The 19,087-nt window shown below is 45.3% G+C and overlaps 1 protein-coding gene across 3 annotated transcripts in view; it reads right to left on the reverse strand.

Moving 5' to 3' along the window:
- CTPS1 (CTP synthase 1) overlaps positions 1–18,595 on the reverse strand; it is a 56,687-nt gene extending 38,092 nt beyond the window's left edge. For 2 of the 3 annotated variants that reach the window (XM_067010322.1, XM_059042580.2), the window contains exons 1-9: positions 18,430–18,595; positions 14,938–15,116; positions 12,645–12,815; positions 10,002–10,102; positions 9,072–9,188; positions 6,301–6,384; positions 5,746–5,826; positions 2,418–2,569; positions 1,189–1,321 (exon numbers count right to left, since the gene is read on the reverse strand). In XM_067010322.1, coding sequence (XP_066866423.1) covers positions 1,189–1,321; positions 2,418–2,569; positions 5,746–5,826; positions 6,301–6,384; positions 9,072–9,188; positions 10,002–10,102; positions 12,645–12,815; positions 14,938–15,103 — 1,005 coding nt within the window. In that variant the 5' untranslated portion in view covers positions 15,104–15,116; positions 18,430–18,595. Of the gene's footprint in view, positions 1–1,188; positions 1,322–2,417; positions 2,570–5,745; positions 5,827–6,300; positions 6,385–9,071; positions 9,189–10,001; positions 10,103–12,644; positions 12,816–14,937; positions 15,117–18,308 lie in introns of all 3 variants that reach the window. The other variant, XM_059042570.2, reaches the window with a different exon arrangement.
- Between the last annotated feature and the right edge of the window lie 492 nt (positions 18,596–19,087).

The raw sequence follows: 19,087 nt of genomic DNA on the forward strand, positions 1-19,087 counted from the left end.
TCCTGTTGAGAATGCCCTTCCCTGCTGCCTTATCCATCTTCCCAACCTGCCCACGGGCCCCTCCTCACATGTCTTCCAGGGCAGGCTCGCCCCCTCTTCTGCCTGCTCCCTTCACACCCAAGACCTCACTAACTCGGATTCCCCTCTCGGCCTCCACCATCTAACACATGATCAGCACAGGCTACCTCCAAGGAGATAAAATAAATGAATGATCGAAAGAACTAGCAAAAAAATAAGTCAGGGCAGGGTAATGAGATCCCACAATTCTTAAAACACGTATAACAGTTCATCTTCTCGGCACCTGTTCACCAGCATAAAGCAAGCTACATTTTCATGCTGAGAAGCCACTGGAAAGTAGGAGGCCAACCCCAGTGCCAACAGCGAGGGCAGCTGCCCGGTGCCATCAGCTCTGCCCCCTCCCCTCCCCAGTCAACACCCCTCAGCACTGAGCTCCAGCTTCACTTCTAATTTCCATCTCTTCCTGAAAAGCTCCATCTGGGAAAAAGGTATAAAGGGACAAGTGGAAGAGGTGACACATATGGTACTTCCTCCCTGCCACGTACAGTTCTAAGCACTTTATATGAACTCAATCAATTCTTATAATAAAAGCCCTGTGACGATCCTTTTTAAAGACGGGAAAACTGAGGCCCAAAGAGGGCTAAGTAGCTTGCCCAGCATCACAGACTCGGAGGCCTGGCCACCTGGGTCTGGAACCCCTGCCCAGAACCTCGACACTCCACTGCCTCCAGCCTGACATGCCAACAGCTCAGCTTCTGCCTGGCACGTCCAGAGCAGAACACAGTGACTACCGTTCACCGGGCGCTGCCTGTGTTCCCGGCACCGGCTGGGTGACTGGACACTTGTTCCTGAGAAACCTCCCAGCTCCACGGGGTCGACACTGGCACAGGTGCCAGCAATTGTGCAGCATGCTTAGCCACCAGGACTCCCCATTCCCAGGGTCACCTGACATTCAGATCCAAGCATTCACTCTCTTGGCTTCTACTCTGACGACTCATCTTCCCTTATTTCCTGAAAATGCTCGGCTGTTCTCTCCCAGCCAGGAGCCAACCACAAATCCTTTTGATTCCTAAAATAGAAATTCTAAGCTCCAATAATATAAAGCAGGTGTGCACGCAGCACCTATGAGAGTAGAGACGGCCTCCCTGTACCTGTGTGACACCTCCTCACCTTGATTTCCAATTTGTGGTTTATGGCCAGTGCAGAATGCTCCAGAGCTTTAATGACAGAGGCGTACGAGTCTGAGAACTTGGTGTATTTGCCCACGAGGGCAATAGAGCAGGTCTCCAGCAGGCGATCATATCTATCACACAAAGGTCAAGAAACACCACATCACTCAGTATGTACATACTCCCGTGAGGTCAAAATCACCTTTTAAAGAGTAGAAAAACATGTCTGGGAAAAATATGATAGGAGAAACTACTGTCTGTGTCTATGTACTGAACAGTAAAGAGGAAGCAATTTTCAGATCAACATGGCAGGCTTTGTAAAGAAAGTAGGATTTTGAAACCTGTTACAAAGAGATGGCTTCAAAATCTGTTCCAAATTTGGTTTTCTTTTTTTTTTTTTTAAGTTAAAAAATTAACACAGACAATTCACAAGAGTTAATGTGATGAAGGGAACAGTCAAATTACGGGGCATCCACACAATAGTCCATACTCATTAAAATTTTTCATTTTAAAGTATAATTAGTAACACAAAAATAAAACTGTGCCATTTTTGTGGCTGCATAATGATATATAAGCAAATGGACACAGACTGAAAGGGAAAATGTCAAAATGAAAATAAGTATTGCTGAGCAATGGCACGAGTGCTCCGTCTACAACTGCTTATTAGTGCCATCCAGATGACTCAGCAGCTACGATACCACACACCCAGTGCTCCGAGGCGCTGTGTGAAGATCTGTGATGTGCTGTGCAATCAAGCATCACAGAGCGAGGAGGCAAGCAGAGTGGGTACAGCTCTCAAACTGATGAGCTTTGACAGTAGCAGCAAGAAAAGACTGGACACCCTTGTCGATCCTTTTGTAGTATGGGGTGAGCAGCATGTTCCCAAACACAGCTCAGGTATTTGGGAGCAGCCAGGAGTGCTCCAGCCACATCCAGCCATCCATGTGGGCCTCATATACCAGTGCTAGCACACCACAAGGAGGCCTGTTTGCACGGGAGACAAGGGTGATAGCTGTGTGATATGAACTCCCTGAGACCCAGGACCCAAGCCAGCTCTACTGGGACTTCCTCATCCATGATGCAGCTAAGATCCTTTCTTTACACCCGTTACCATGAAGGCCTTTTCTAGTGTGAGTTGATAGCACAAGTAAGAAAGAGCTGAATTCCCTGAGCTCCTACAAGAAAAGAGAAATAAGGCTCGAACTCCCAGCTCCTTATTATGAAGCAAACCTGTCAGCCATCTCTTTCCACTTCATTAGCATTTTCCGTGGCTGCCGCTCAATAGGAAGGTCAAGTCTCCGGAGAAAATAATCTACAACCCCCTGCTCTTCTAGCAACAAGGGGACTCGGTAGATGGATGAGACATCGTGGACACAGATCACCTGTTTAAAAATGAGCAAAGGTTAATTAAAACAAACAAAAACTAACTGGGCTGACGGACTCCTACGAGCTCTTAGGACCTTGGGAAAATAACTTTTAAATTTGAAAACAAAGAAAACAACAATTTTCTATAAAATATAAATTACCAAACTGACTCAAGAAGAATAGAATACATAGTGGCTAATCTCCTATGAACATGGATGCAAAAATCCTTAAAGACAAAAAAAAGTTCATAAACCAAACCACAAATTAGTTAAAAAAAAAAAAATCATGTCCAAGTAGGAACTGTCCCGAGAACAATGGTTCTCAAAATTGGCTGTCATTGGCATCACTTGGGAGAGCTTCTAAAAATTCAGAAGCCCATGCTGCACCCCACACCACTTACATTTAACAGTGGAATTCACTACATGAATAGATTAAAGTGGGGGGAAAAATCACCTCAGTGGATGCAGATTTAATAAAAATTCAAAATCAATTCATAATAACAATTCCTGGTAAATTAGGAGTGTTAGGGAAAATGTGAAAAATATAAAAACCCCACAGCAAACATCATTTGGTTTGACATTTAATATTAATGCTTAATATTTAAAGTCTGAAACAAGGCAAAACTGGTCACTAATCACTACTTCTATTCAACAGTGTACTAGAGATATTAGCTATTACAACTAGATAAGAAAAAAAATGTACATGAATTGGAAAACAAGAAACTGTTGCCACTAATTGCATATAATATAACTGCTCACCCATAAAAACCATGGGAATTTACAGGCAAACAATCAGAACTAACGGGGCTTCCCTGGTGGCACAGTGGTTAAGAATTGGCCTGCCAATGCAGGGGACACTGGTTCAAGCCCTGGTCCACGAAGATCCCACATGCCGCAGAGCAACTAAGCCCGTGTGCTACAACTACTGAGCCTGCGCTCTAGAGCCCACGAGCCGCAACTACTGAAGCCCGCGGGCCTAGAGCCCATGCTCTGCAACAAGAGAAGCCACCGCAGTGAGAAGCCTGCAGACTGGAACAAAGAGCAGCCCCCACTTGACACAACTAGAGAAAGCTTGCACACAACTAGAGAAAGCTTGCACACAGCAACGAAGACTCAACACAGCCAAAAAAATTAAAAGTAAAAAAAAATTTTTTTAAATCATAACTAACAATTTTAGTAAGGTTGCTAAGCTTGAGATCAATGGGCAGAAGTCAGCAGGGTTTCCTATACATGGGTCTTATTTAATCAGGAAATATAATTTTCAAAAATACACCATTCACATAGTAACAAAAATTATGAATACCTATAAATAAATTTAAAACACAATTCACAAAGATAAATAAGTCTAAAAACCACCTTTAAAAAGAAAATTGCAGAATATTATTGAAAGATAGTTCTTTCAACAAATGGAGCTGGAAGAGCTAGATATCTATACATGCAAAAAGATGAATTGCAAATTTTACTGAAAAGTTACTATCCATAAAAATTAACTCATAATGAATCCTAGACCTATGTGTTAAGCCCTAAAATTATCAAACTTCAGAAGAAAATCTTCATGACCTTGGTTAAGTAGAGTTCTTAGATATGATACCATAAGCACAACCTATAAAGAGAAAAATGAATAAATTGGGAGTTCATCAAAATGTAAAGGCTTTTATGTTCCCAAAGACACCATTAAGAAAATGAAAAGACATACACCTGAAATTAACATGACATTATAAATCAACTATACTTCAATTAAAAAAAGGAAAGACAAAAAAACAAAAGAAAATGAAAAGACAAACCACAAGCTGGGAGAAAAAAATGTTCAAGTCATATCTGATAAAAGACTTGCACTGAGAATATATAAAGAACTCCTATCACTCAATGAGATAAGCAACCCAATTAAAAATACGCAAAAGATGTGAAGTTCTAATTTAAATATAGAAACACTTGTCACATTTCTAATAGTGACTAATTTTAATGATAACCTATTCTATTATAGAACTTAATTACCTTCACTTGCTGGGACAGAAATATCTAAAATAATTGAAGTGCATGAAAAAAGGCTGTTCATAACAATGAAAGTATTCTGATGTTCCATATACTTAGTACGAAGCAGAATCCCTTTGATGGGCTCCTGGCTCAGGCATCGTGCCCAGGAACACTGATCTCAGATGTCAGGCTACCCTCACACCCTGAAGCTTGAGCCATGATGGAGATGGAGAGGACAGCTACTTCTAATAGTCAAAGGCTTTCCCCTTGCTCTTTTCACTTTAATGCCAGGGCGATGAGTTTAATTGTTTTATATTCTCTCCCATACTCCTAGAAGCCTTGTGAATGGACTTCTCTTATTTTAACCCTGCTGCCTCATTCACTCCTCTCTAGGCCAGATGGACTCCCCGCTTAAGTCTCCTGATCCTCAAATAACCTAGCAGTAGAACAAACCATCCATAACCTAATCATACGTTCCTTGACCTCAACTTCCCCTCTATTCTCCTTCAGCCAAACCTGACCAAAGCCACAATCCCAACTTACCACCACTGGAATTTCCATTACACGCACCACACTTAGAAATATCACAGGTTCCAAAATGTCGTATTTCCTGTACCATAGGTAGCCTCCATTAGTACAAGTAACAAAAAAGACTATATGTTTAGAGCCTACAGCACCTCAGACAGCAGGCAACAGGAATATAAAGTTGAATAAAGTGATCCTTGCCCTCAAGAAGCTCAGTCTATGAGGAGAGACAAATACAGACGAACACACAGACACACATACACACTAAGGGGCAGTATGACAGGCTTACCACCAGGACCTGTGAGACACACAAGTCACCCAGAGAAGATTAACCCTGAAGTTTGAGGAGGTGTGGAAGGTAAAGCTACTCAGACAATACTGTGTCCTAGCTGGGCTCCAAAGGATGAAAATGAATAGGAGATTGCCAGGCCTATTACAGGGAGAGGGGAACACCCACTCAGCATGGCTGGAGCAAATAGTATGAGCGGGGACAGACAGGAGAGGTAAAAGATGTTCGGGGAACCACAGGAGATAAGGTGATGGAGAATCACAGGGCCGGTGGGCGTCAGTTCTTCTACAGAACAGTCTACTGTCTCAAATTATGAAATAACAACAAGGCTCACGAAACTGGCTAAGAGACATTAGGATAATTAGCAGCAAAAAATAATTTATGTGAAGATGGGATTTCTACTTACTTGTTCAGGTTCAACATGGCAGAACATTGATATTTTCTCTTTCACTGATGTGTCGAGAGGATTTGAGCACCTGCACACGACCTAGACATTTGGATGGACACAAGGGGTTACAAAATTGGGTTTTTCTCCTGACTGAAATTAGACACCACATTGTCAAGCTGAATGAAAATGTTAACTCCTAGCACAATGCACATAAACTGTAAAAATGTTACTTGTTTTCAAAACTGAAATTCCTAAATCCCAAGTTGGAGAAACATGAGAGAGTGGCAGGACAAACAGACAGATTAATGAGCCAACTGGGGTTTTCCTCAACCAATGTTCTTGGGTAGGAGGGACAGGAGAATGAATGATTGGCTGGGAGGAGAAGACAGGACCTCACACACATCAGGCAAGGAAATCTTTGCAAACCACAACCCAGTTCACTAAGCATTAACCCTACTTCTCCACCATCGGCTAACTAAATGGGGGCCAAGAAAAGGTTTCGACTGCCATGGAGGCGAGATCTTAATTAGACAGATAAGATCACTCTGAAACCAGGTAACCAGGAAATCTTACCAGATCTGGGGAAAGCCCAAGCCCTCTGAGTTCCCGAACACTGTTCTGGGTGGGTTTAGTCTTCTGTTCCCCTGTTGAACTTGGCTATTTTACAGAAGGAAAAAAAAGTTAATTTCTCTATGAAAAGGAATTTTCAGGTGTGACTTTTCCCCGAACCTCTTTTTATAATAGGGAAATAGATAATTTGACCATTTACCTAGTTCAGTGTTTATTTTTGTCAAAGTTACACATGCATGTATTTGAGAGTCAAGTAGTTCTGTAAGGTTTGTCCTAAAAGCAGTAGTAGCAGCCCTATCTACCCCTTCCCCTTTCCAAACCCTAGAGATAGCCACTCTTTCACTTTTTTTTTTTATTTGAAGTACAGTTGATTTACAATGTTACGTTAGTTTCAGGTGTACAGCAAAGTGATTTATATATATATATTTTTTCAGATTCTTTTCCATTATAGGTTATTACAAGATATTGAACGTAGTTCCCTGTACTATACCGTAGGTCCTTCACTTTTCCACTCTTGAATGATCCTCCTAGTATGCTTTACTGCTACTTCTTGACATTTAGTTTGAGGCATTTTCTATTGACTTCCTGTTGGGTAAGGAATCCACTCTTTTCATTCCCCTGCCCCCATTACATGCACCTGCCCTGTGTATGCAACCCCTATTTCATGATCCCTCTTCAGTGTTTACATACTTTTGAGTATTTACATACTGTGTACCATGAAAACCACATGCCATAACTTTTCCTTTCTGGTCCAATTATTTGTTTTCCTTGGTTGGTTTTTTGGTTTTGTTTTGTTGATATGCTGAGTTTTCTATGTACTAAATTATCTTTATTCTCCTCTCACACTTAAAGATACATTTGTTGGGTATAGAATTCTAAGTTTGAAGTCATTTTCCCTGAGAATTTTTAAGGAAACAGCTTCACCATCTTTTAGCTTTCAGGATTGCTATTGAAGTCTAATGACATAATGACTCTTGATTGTTTTCTTTAGAGTTTTTTTTAGAATTTCTGCCCCATTATTCCAAAATTTCACACCAATGTACCTTGGTGGGGATCATTTTTCATTTAATAGGCTGAGTGTTCAGTGGGCCCTTCCAATCTAGAAACTCCTATCTGGAAATTTCCTTGAATTACTTAGATGAGGAATCAGAAAACTTTTTCTATAAAGGGCCAGACAATAAATATTTTAGGTTTTGTGGGCCACAGTCTCTATCACAACTACCCAACTCTGATTTTTTTAAATTAATTTTTATTGGAGTATAGTTGATTTACAATGTTGTTAGTTTCTGCTGTACAGCAAAGTGAAACAGTTATACATATACACATATCCACTCTTTTTTAGATTCTTTTCCCATATAGGTCATTATAGAGTATTGAGTAGAGTTCCCTGTGCTATACAGTAGGTTCTTATTAATGTTTTAATACAAATGGGCATAGCTGTTTTATTTTCAAAAACAGAGGGTGGGTTGATTTGGCCTGTTGACCTCTGGTTCACATCACACTTCCCTCTCCATTTCTATTACTTTTTTGAAAATCCCATTATTTGGATGAGAACTCCTAGACCAGCCTCTAATTCTCTTGCCTTTTCTCTCCTATTTTCTCTCTCTTGACCTTTCTTCTCTACTTTCTGGGTATTTCCTTAAATTTCTTTTCTATTCCTGCTATCCAATTTTTAATTTCCAAGAATTCTTTTCTATTCTCTGAATGTTCTCTTAAGGTATCCAGCTCTGTTTAACAGATGCAGTTTATCTCCTCTTAATTCTGAGGATATTAATGACATGTTGCTTTGGTTTTTTTTTTAAGGTTTCCTTTTTCTACTCCCTGCAGAGCCTCAATTTCCTCTGTTTTTTCTGTTGTTCTGGTCTCTTGCATGCTAAATGTTTTCTCCAAATGTCTGGTGATCACTAGCTGCTGGCTCACTCTAAAAGCTAACTGAAAGTTCTGTGAGTGGGTGACCTTGTCCACCAGGGTCCTCACTGCGGGAATCTGGCTGGCCTGTTTTCACTGAGGAGCCTCTGAGGGCAGTGTGTTTTCTCCTGGGTTAGTTGCATACCCCAAGAAGAATCTTACAATCTCCTACGTAGACAGTCCCTGCCTGGTTGTGATGATTCTGCAAATCAAGCAGCAGAAAATACACTGTCCCTAGTGCCTGCTCATCCAGAAAAAGCCTACAGTCTCTGCCAAGACGGGAGAGGGACTGATGCCCAATTGTGCATAACAGGGAAGGGGATGCCAGGGTCTAAGTGCTTCTGAAACGGCAGTTATAATGAGCCCCACCCCCAGCCCCAGAGGTTCCCAGTGCTGCCCTTTCCTGAGTCTTTGGGGTTCTGCAGGGCAAGCAAGGTTGCTTCCCTGCTTTCTCCGCTGCAGGCTTAGAATCCAGCTCTCCCAAGTCTGCTCAGTCCATTTCTACATGGCCATCTGCTTTCTGCCTTCCTCATTTTTGTCACTACTGACTCCATTCAGAGTATTTATCTTTGTGAATTTTTGCCTTAAAAAGAAATTCCCTCTACTCCAGTTGTAGTGGAGTTTCATCACATAGTAAAGACAAATGGACACATGCAACCCACTGTCTTTAACTGTAATTTCCCTGATTAATTTTCCAAATGTTTTCCATTTGATCTTTTCAAAAAGTATGATTATAATTTAAAATTCACAAAGAAGTGTTTTATTCCCTGCTTCCTGCACCTCAAATATTTGAAACAGATAAGGAATGAAAACCATCCTCTCCTCCCTCCTCTCCATCCCCCAAAGTAAAGCTCTGAATGCCTTACCTGAGGAACTAGACTGACATGAATGTTACAGAAGTTCTCTCTTTTGACCTTGAACTGGAATTGACGGAAGGCCTCAATAAAGGGCATGCTTTCTATATCTCCTACTGTCCCACCAAGCTAGAAGAACAAAGTTAATTTAGAGGTTAAGCACTAAACCTTCCTTTTGTGGTTCAGGTGTCTAACAACCATACTCTGTCATCTCGATTCAATGATCAGTAACAGTGTAATGCAGACTCCCTGGGCCTGTAAAATGTCATTTAACATACTGACACTGGACATTTCTTTGTGCTAAAAGATTACTTTTTATGATAGGTTCAACATTCCCCAAGGTTATCATGGATCCTTCCACATCATTTCAGGAAAACGGTCAGGTGAAAGATGCACTAGGAATTTTATTTGTATGAAGAGTCACAAAGCAAAGAAACCAAAATCTTATCTACTTAGCCATAAATAATTTCTATGTTAAAAAGTAGTTATAAACAAACTGCTGGAACTTTTGAGTCTCCTGTTTTCACAGGAACACTGAGATCCAACAGCTAGGATCAGCAAAGCAGGAGTACAGAAACTAAAACCAAAAAAGGCTCATTCAGAGAGATGAACATTCCTGCCAGAGGAAAGCTGAAGGTCGGGTCACCTGACTTTCTCAAGAGACAGACGAAAATGCGTCATGCCACTCTTATTGGTACAATTCATACTAAGCAAATGTATAAATGCTGAAAAAGGAGAACTGCGTGAACAAGGTATTGCTTTCGATGGTGCAGCCATTCCACATGATGGTGACTGCGCCCTGACCTGCCATGCTGCCCTTAGGAGGGTCAAGGGCTTCACAGGCAACTGGCTTATCAGTCGCTGGTGGGTGACTAAGGAGGAGAAAATGTACACCTGGTCACATGCGCAGGTACCATGGAGTTCCAAACAGACTCAACAAACCTCAATAACACACACTTGAGGCTCCAGGCCATCTTCATCCACGGGTATTAACGCCTGTCTCATTACCCACTCCTGGATTGCGTCTGTGATGTGCGGGACGACTGAGGAAGACAAAGGACACACATGACCTACACGTCCCATCCGCATCGATTGGGGCAGACACACCCTTTGTGACAACAAACTGCAGAGGAGCAGTGGGTCGTAACATTACTTTTGAGACCCCTCTCAAATGCCCTTAACAAATCACACTACCCCCAGCCTCCCTTCCAGATTTCCCGGTTGTGACTAGAAGCCCCATAGGAGAGTAGGGCCTCAACGGGTGACCTGAGCCACCCCAAGGCAGTGGCCTCAAAGCAGAATCTACCCTGGCCACTCCTACTGCTTACGGCTGGGCCGGGGGGGAGCACATCACACCCCTTTTCAAGGACAAGAGAGCACCAGGACCCTGTTCCATTACATTTCCAGTTTACCCAAGGGTAGATAATCTACTGCAGAGGCAGGGAAGTGCAGCAGGGTGGTCGGAAGCACAGCCATCCGGGGTCAGAATGCCTGGATTCAAGTCTCAGTTCCACCATGCGTAAGGTGTGGATCTTCGCGCAAATTACCTAACTATTCCTAAATTCGATCACCCTATCCGTTAACTGGAGGCAAGAGCTTCTACTTCCTGAAGTCGTGGAAATGTAGCGATAGAGCACTGGTGAGACGCTGAACAGAGCCCCTGCGTGACGGTGCTCATCAACCCCAGCCATGGCTCAGCGCTTTTTAAACCACAGTCGTGGGGCTCAGAAGGCCAGCTCCTAAGAGGCAGAGATTGCTGTTTAACTTCCTATGTACAGAACCGGCAGTGCCTCAAGCACAGGATATTACCTATCCCACACACAGCAGCCAAAGTGGTCTTTTAAAATGCAACTCCGAGTTCACCGCTCCCAGGCTTAAACTCCTGAATGGCCTCCCACGGCTCTGAGTAAAATGCAACCCCCATGCCGTGGCCCTTCAGGAGGCCCCCTGGAACCTGGCTGCAACCCACCTCTCCCACCTGCCCCTTGGTCTCAGCGCAGTAAGTCTCCCTCGTGGGCCCTGACCAGGCCCCTTGCAGCCGAGGCCCTCTGTCCACGCCGAGCCCCCCTCCTTCAGTTCTTCCCAGGGCTGGCCTCCCAGCTCACACGCCCTCTCTTGGAGGCTTTCCCTGACCACCTGTCCAGATTTGCCTTCCGCACCGCTCTCTCTCTCTCTCTCTCTCCTCACTCTATTTAGTTCCTTCTCAGCTCCTAGCACACAACTCACTTCACCAGTTTGGTTTTTTCTCTCCCAGAAGGTAACCTCCATGAGGACAATGGCCTCCCTGGGCTTGTTCATCATGCACTCCCAGTATCAGCAAGGGTCTGACCACACTGAGCACTCAAGAAATCGCTGATGAGTGAATCAATGCATTAACACACTAGAGGCCTAGAACAGCAAACTATATGACCAAGATCACTGCAACTCCTAATTGATCCCGTTCTGTGTGTTGGGAACTCGAGAGAAATACTCCACTGACTCAGCTCCTTTAATTTTCCCAGCAACCCGGATAGGTAGGTACTGGTATTATCCCCATTTCACAGAAAAGGAATTAGACCTCAAAGAGGGGAAGTAATCTGCCCATGTTCACAAAGCTGGTTAAGTGACAGAGCTAAGACCTACACATGACCCCCTAGCCCAGAATCCAGAAAGGGTGGCCCCAGTGGAGAGACAGCTGTCAGTGTGACCCTCAGCCTTCAGTCCAGTAAAGTCCAAAGTCAAAAGCAGATTTATTCTAATAACTCAGATGAGAGCCACTCTTCAGCAAGCCCCCAAATCTGGACTTATGCCGTCATACTAGACCTGTGGCCTCCCAACACCCACTTTTAAAAAGCAGCACTAGGGCTTCCCTGGTGGCGCAGTGGTTGAGCGTCCGCCTGCCGATGCAGCGGACACTGGTTTGTGCCCCGGTCCGGGAAGATCCCACATGCCGCGGAGCGGCTGGGCCCGTGAGCCATGGCCGCTGAGCCTGCGCATCCGGAGCCTGTGCTCCGCAACGGGAGAGGCCACAACAGTGAGAGGCCTGCCTACTGCAAAAAAAAAAAAAAAAAAAAAAAAAAAAAAAAAAGCAGTACTAGCCTCAAATGATCGCTGTGCAAAACCTCCACCCAGCAGACAGACAGATGCTGTGCTGGTGAAAGCTCAGGAGGACCCAGAGACCTGCTTCTCAGACTCCCTCTAACCCATGACCAGCCCAAAGACCAATGGACACAATGGAAGTCCTTTTCCTTCTCCCTGTCTATACACAGAACGTCCCAGATGCACGACATACACCGTCTGGCTTACTGCCCTCACCTAGTTGCCGTCGTCACTTCACACTCATCACTGTGGAAAAACAACAGCTCTCTGAGCTCAAATCATGAAGCTGGACTGTCAGCTTCAATGCCATTCACAGAGAGATGGGAGCCTACTCAAGTTACTTTATGAGTAAACAGCCATGAAACTCTGAATTTTCAACTGAAGACATAGTTCAGTAACAATAACTTGATACTTTCATGATGAAATTACATAAAAGGCACATTTTTATACACAAAAGAAATTAAACTGGCTAAGACTTTTAAACCTTGAAGGCAAATCCAGTATTACCTTGGACGGTTTTCCCCAAGTAATCTCCTTTGCGTTCCTTGTTAATGACATACTGATAGATCTTTCCAGTGGTCAGATTATTGTCCTTGGTGAGGCGGATGTCAAGGAAACGTTCATAGTTACCCAGGTCAAGGTCTACTTCCCCACCATCATCCAGCACAAAAACCTCACCTGCAGTGAACAGTGAAAATGGTTAGGGTGAGTGAAAGATACAAATACCATGGCACAACTTGAGTTCCCAAATATAAACACTTGAACAGAACAAAGTCTGCATTATCTTGACAGGAAGCAGGGAAATTTATTTCTAGAAAAGTAAATGTGACAAGAAAGAAAAATCACCAATCATTCTGCAAAAGGTTAACTCCATACTTCCAGTATACTGCCAAATTCAGTCTGAATTAGAAGATTCTGGCATGAAACAGCATGGAATGAACAGAAGGAAACTACAGCCAAGCAAGACACAGGGAACTTTACACGGTATGGCATCTGTCACCTAAAGAAAAAGAACTTTTGGCTCAAGTCTCCTACCTGAGCAGAGAAAGGTTTGAATGTGATAAAAGTAGGATCTGATCCAAAAACTTAAACAAGGTATATATGTTACAGTCATGTTGATTATAAAAACCAGCTTCTGGGCCACACTTTAGTCCAAAACAAAGGTGTGAAATTGCTCAAGTTTCCTCCTGTTCCTTTGTTTAACAAACATTCCTTGAAATGTCGTTCTAGAAATTCTGCCCCAAATGGAGCCTTCCTACCATCACAATGGGAGACAAGCCCCAAAATAGGAAAGTAAAAATGGTCTTATTTTTCCCTCATCCTCTGCTCTCAAGAATGCTGAAATATTGCTCCAATTTTTTCCATCCTTCCTGACACTATTTATTACATAAAGATTTTTGCTCTGATGACACTCATAGATTTTCACCTCACATTAGAAAGTAGGGGTATGAAAACAATTTAAAAACTTGAGGGACTTCCCTCGTGGCCCAGCGGTTGAGAATCTGCCTGCCAATGCAGGGGACGCGGGTTCAAGCCCTGGTCCAGGAAGATCCCACACGCCGCGGAGCAACTAAGCCCATGCACCACATCTACTGAGCCTGCGCTCTACAGCCCACGAACCACAACTACTGAGCCCACGTGCCACAACTACTGAAGCCCGCGCACCTAAAGCCTGTGCTCCGCAACGAGAAGCCCACACACTGCAACGAAGAGTAGCCCCCGCTCACTGCAACTAGAGGAAGCCCATGCACAGCAACGAGGACCCAATGCAGCCAAAAGTAAACAAACAAATAAATAAATACTTGAGAAGTATTTTTAACATGTCTCAATAGTACATCTACCCCCAATTTTAAGAAATTACTCTCTTAGGCAATTCAGACACAGTTACACATCACACAGTTGGTAGGTAATCAGCAATAACAAAGAAGTATAGTGCTGTTTTCCTACCCTACCTTAACGGTTTCTACTCACTTCGAAGGATGCTTGTTTTTACTATCCAAACTCTGTTAGCAAAACAGAATCTCAAGCATACAGATCATCCAAATTCAACATCTATCCGTTGCCTGAATCCCTACAAAGTGGTCCTTTGGCCTCTGTTTGAACACCTCTACCAAAGGGAACTCACAAAATCTTCACCCCACTTTTGGAGAGCACTTACTATTATAAAGATCTTACCTTGGGCCAAAGTCCATGGCCTTTCAACTTCTATCCACCCATCCTATTCCTAAAGATTGGGGCCACAAAGTATTAACATAATCCCTCTTCTCAAATATTTGAAGAAAGTTACTGTGTCACCAGATATCTTTCTTCAAGAGAAGAGACAAACTTTCATTCAGCTACCTAAAATATCATTCCTATTACAGAAACCACTGAACTCTAATCACTCCATTGCCTATTAAGATTTCTGCTTCTTCTCTGTCCAAGTGAGAAAAGCATCACTCTGCTATGCTAAGGACCCTTCTCAGAAGGCAGGAAGTGGAGGTCATGGAATGCAAAGTACACACAATTTCCCGAGGCTGACATTTTCTCTCACATATTACTTTTTTTTTTTTTTTTTTTTTGCGGTACGCAGGGCTCTTACTGTTGTGTCCTCTCCCGTTGCGGAGCACAGGCTCCGGAAGCACAGGCTCAGTGTCCATGGCTCACGGGCCTAGCTGCTCTGCGGCACGTGGGATCTTCCCGGACCGGGGCACGAACCTGCGTCCCCTGCATCGGCAGGCGGACTCTCAACCACTGCGCCACCAGGGAAGCCCCTACATAATTATTTTTAAACAAGAAAAAAGAAATGCATTTTGCTTACCATGCTCATAAGGAGAGAATGTTCCTGCATCAATGTTAATATATGGGTCAATTTTAATGGAGGTTACATGTAAACCACATGACTTGAGTATTGTGCCCACACTGCTGGCAATGATTCCTTTTCCAATTCCTGATATGACACCACCAGTAACGAGAATGTACTTCATTTTACTTGTTGACCTGGGAAAAAGAAAAAACATACCTCAACAAATCAAACTGATCTGGGTTCAAATCCTGGCTCTGCCACTTACTAGCTATGAAGCCTCTAGGAGCCTCGGTTTCCTTATCTGTCACATGACTTTGGAAGGTTGTTATATGGGATCCTAACAAATGTTTCTTGGATCACTCAATGGCTTTAGTCAAGTATGACTTGAAAAACAACTGCTAATTAAATAATGCAGCTTTTGTTTAAAACTTTGACAGCTAACAACCTTGAGAGCCAACATAATTTTTTAAAAAAGCCAGCTCTGTTGATAGAACATTATGCCCCCAATGCTGGCTGACACTGCCGCCAGACACTGGGATGTCAGGCAGGTGCTTCATTATTTTCCCCACATGGAGAAAAATATTTCAATCTTGGATGAGCACTCTGATTCCCCATGAAAGAGATAATGTCTTCAGCTAAACTAAAATTTATCGCCAAGAAAACACAGCTCCTCTAGGTTATTGAAGACAGCATAAAAGAACTTCAGCATTTAAAAGGAGTAGCAGTTAAAACTAAAGGTAGCTCTCTTCTGAAATGTAATAACTTGCTCCTTGCCAGAAATCTCTCCCAGGTATGCCATGAAGAGAGACTATATATATTGGAGGAAAAGGACATCAGACAATAAACCAGTTTGAAGCACATAATGGGCAGATGACTCAAAGAGAGGGAGATTAGATTAAATCCTAAGAGCCGGACAGTTGCAGCAGGGAACGGAAGAAACAGACTTCGTGAGAGATAAAAGAAATGGATGGATGCAAGAACAGCAGGGGCAAGAGGTGAGCAGACAGACAGCGACAGGCTCTCCAGGGAGAATTTATCACTGGCCCCGGCTCTGGAGGCTCAGAAATAGCATTTGGTCAGTAAACCCGAATGTGATCAAAATGAAAAACACAATCCCAAGCAGAAGGGAATGCTTGCTTTGGCATGGTATGGGACATTTTCTTCCTCTGGGAACACTTCTTGTGAAGCCAAATTATAATAAAAATAAGCTAAGAAGGGAACAAGGAAACTGGGGAGTTCTGCTTGAAGCATTCCACCTTCCTGCTCCGCTCTGCTCCTCCCCAAGGCAGGAATAAACATACTTGGCAAAGAGATGAGAACGCTCAAAATGTCTTCCCCCCTCAGACAGCAAGGAAAACACCCAACCATGTCCTGCTCTTTCTATTGTTTCAGAACTCCCAAAAGCATGCTCCTTGGTTTCGTCAAAATGCATATGGGATACCCAAAAAGGGCTCAAAAGACAGATAAATCAGAGAAATGTTGGTTAAACAGTCAACTGGTTTCTTTAATGCAAGACCTCTGGGAGCCTTTAATAAGCTAATGTGCACTGTGATCTCCCAAAAGGGATATACAGTCTGCAGTTTCCCTAAACTTGTTTGACCCCAAGTCCCTAATATTTGGGGGAAACACTGCTCTGTCACTTCACAGCTGAACAGTGCCATATTGACATGTGAGCATCAGACCTGGCTACATTTTAGAGATATCCTAACCAGGCATATCCCTGAGACTATACCCTGGACTCACTGACTAAATTTTGGATGTTCCAGAAATTCCTCAGCCATCCTGAGTGGGTTATAGAGTGGGTTACTTCTATAGAAGACTCATCTCATCCATTTGCATTTGATTGGCCCCAATTTTACTCTAAGAAGATAACACCTCTTTTTAGGGGAGATGCCTGCAGTCCTCCACAGTGCCTGGCAATAAATATTCCAATGTACTCAAGAGACCAGGCAGGAGAGGCTGATGGGACCCAGTCACCCCCATGTATGGACTACCCTGTAGGTAAGTGCTACTGTGCTAGACACTTCGGGGACTACAAAAATTACTCAGATTTGGGCCATAGCTCAAGCTGCAGTCCATTTAGAGAGACAGACATTTACAAATAAATGAGTAATCCAGTGATGGTAGGAAGCTGAGGGACGATGTGTGACAGGTATAAATGGAGAAGAAGAGAGAGTAGAAAGCTTTCAGTGGCAAGACCAGCGTAAGGACCATGGCCCATCAGAGAAAGGTGAGAGAAGTGAAGGGAGGAGAGGATCCAGATGGCTCCCGCTGTGTTGACCTGAGACTTGCAACGGCCTTGAAGGGAAAGGGAAAAGAGTGGACAGGAAGGTACAGCTATCTACAGAACACAGAGGTAGGGCCAAGGAAAGAGACTGGGGGGTGAGGGGGTGAGGGAGAGATGGTGGGAAATAATAAATAGGAAATCTAGGCAAGGGGCCAAATCATGGGGCAACTTGAATGCTCAATCTGAACTTTAGTCTGAAGGTGATGAGAGACATGGGAAGGTTTTCAAGCACAAAAGTAACAGAAATCAAGATGCATCAAAGGAATTCATCAAAGATGACACAACAACAAAGATGTTGTTGTTAAATGCTGAGATCCAGTTCCAGCTCCACCACTTGTGTACTGGGACCTGTCAAGTCACAGAAGCCGCCTGAAGCCCAAGTCCTTACATCTGTTAAACGGGGTTACGGGGTTGAGAATCTCCGCATCGCCTGTGTCACAGGACTGCTGAGGATTCAAAATTATAATGAGTGTGGACGTAAGTGCGCCACGCACACGTAGTGAACTTGTTTAAAATGCAGCATCTTCGTTCCGGGCGGCCGAGAAGTAATGAGGCCAGCTGTAGGGCCGAAGCCGACCTTTCCCCAGCACCTGGAGGCCGTCCGGCTCCGCGAGCTCCCAGGCCTCTTCCACCCGCAGAAGTCCGGGCGCTCCGGAGGGGGCCGCAGCCAGGCCGCCGAGCCCATCCCCCACCGCGGCGGGCCTGGCTCGGACCTTGATCCCCCTCCGGCGAAGCTAAGGCCGTGCCTTGAGGCCGGAGGGGCGAGGGCCGCGGCGGTCCGAATGGAGCGGCGACCGCCGGGCTGCTTGGGGCGGACTGGTCAGAGAGGGCTCCCGAGCCTCTACGGCCCTCTCCGTCCCACGAGCCACCCTGGCACCCTGGTCAGGCGAGCCAGGCCGCGCTGATATGGGCGCTGCCGGGCCCCGCAGCCCGGGCCCCGCGGCCTTTCCCCACCGCCCTTCAGCCCCTTCAGCCGGTCTCCCCGGCGGCGCCCGGCCACGCGGCCCCGTGCGCGGGAGCCGGCTCCTCGCCGGCCTGGCCGCCCGCCCCACTCCCTTTAGGCACGCAGCCCATTGGGCAGGCCGGCGGGCCACCTCACCCCTGATTGGTGGGAGCTGTGTCTGTCACCGGCGGTGGGGCTGTCCCGCGCCGGGATCTGCTCCTGCCTCCGACTCCTGCACGCGAGAACAGCTCCCGCGGGATCCCTGGAGTCAGCCTACCTGAGGCCGGCTTTAAATCCTGCCGTCGGCTAAAGAGCTAAGAGGGCGACGCTCACGCCGAGCCCCCGGCAGCCAGTGCACCAGCCCGACCGCATGCGCCGGGCAGTCTTTCACGGAGGCGGGCTCTAGGCGGTGCGCACGCAGAGGCGGGAGGCGGGGTTGGGGCGCGGGACCGCCCCAGGGCGGGACCTGGGTGCGCCGGGCTCAGTGTCCGGAGTGCGCCGGCGCGGGGCCGGCGCGGGGCCGGCGCGCTTTGCTAGTAGTGCGGCCGGCTTCTCCGGATCATTTTCCCAGCGCTGCTGTCGCCCGACAGACGCAAGAGGTACGAGATGGGGCAGGTCATGGCGTTTCTGCCTTGCAGTCTTTGTCACAGCCAGTGGTTCAGGCTTCCTCTTTTGATGGGGAGGAGACCCTGTTTTGACTCACACCTCTCAAATCCATCGCCTGGCTCCAGCCCCCCGCACCCCCACCAAAGGCCTTCTAGGAGAGGCGAGATCCATCACACCGTGTCCCTGAACCGTCCGAACTTGTGGGCAAGGTGGTGCGACCCCAACCCATCGCTCTCTCTCACGCGGCGCCCTCTGAACCAAGGGATGCCGACAGTGTCACTGTCCTCCTCTATTACAGGGAAGGCCAAGACGGCGACTGGGCGCTGGCT

Source organism: Kogia breviceps, chromosome 1, assembly GCF_026419965.1.
Source record: "Kogia breviceps isolate mKogBre1 chromosome 1, mKogBre1 haplotype 1, whole genome shotgun sequence".
In the NCBI taxonomy this organism is placed as follows: Eukaryota; Metazoa; Chordata; class Mammalia; order Artiodactyla; family Physeteridae; genus Kogia; species Kogia breviceps.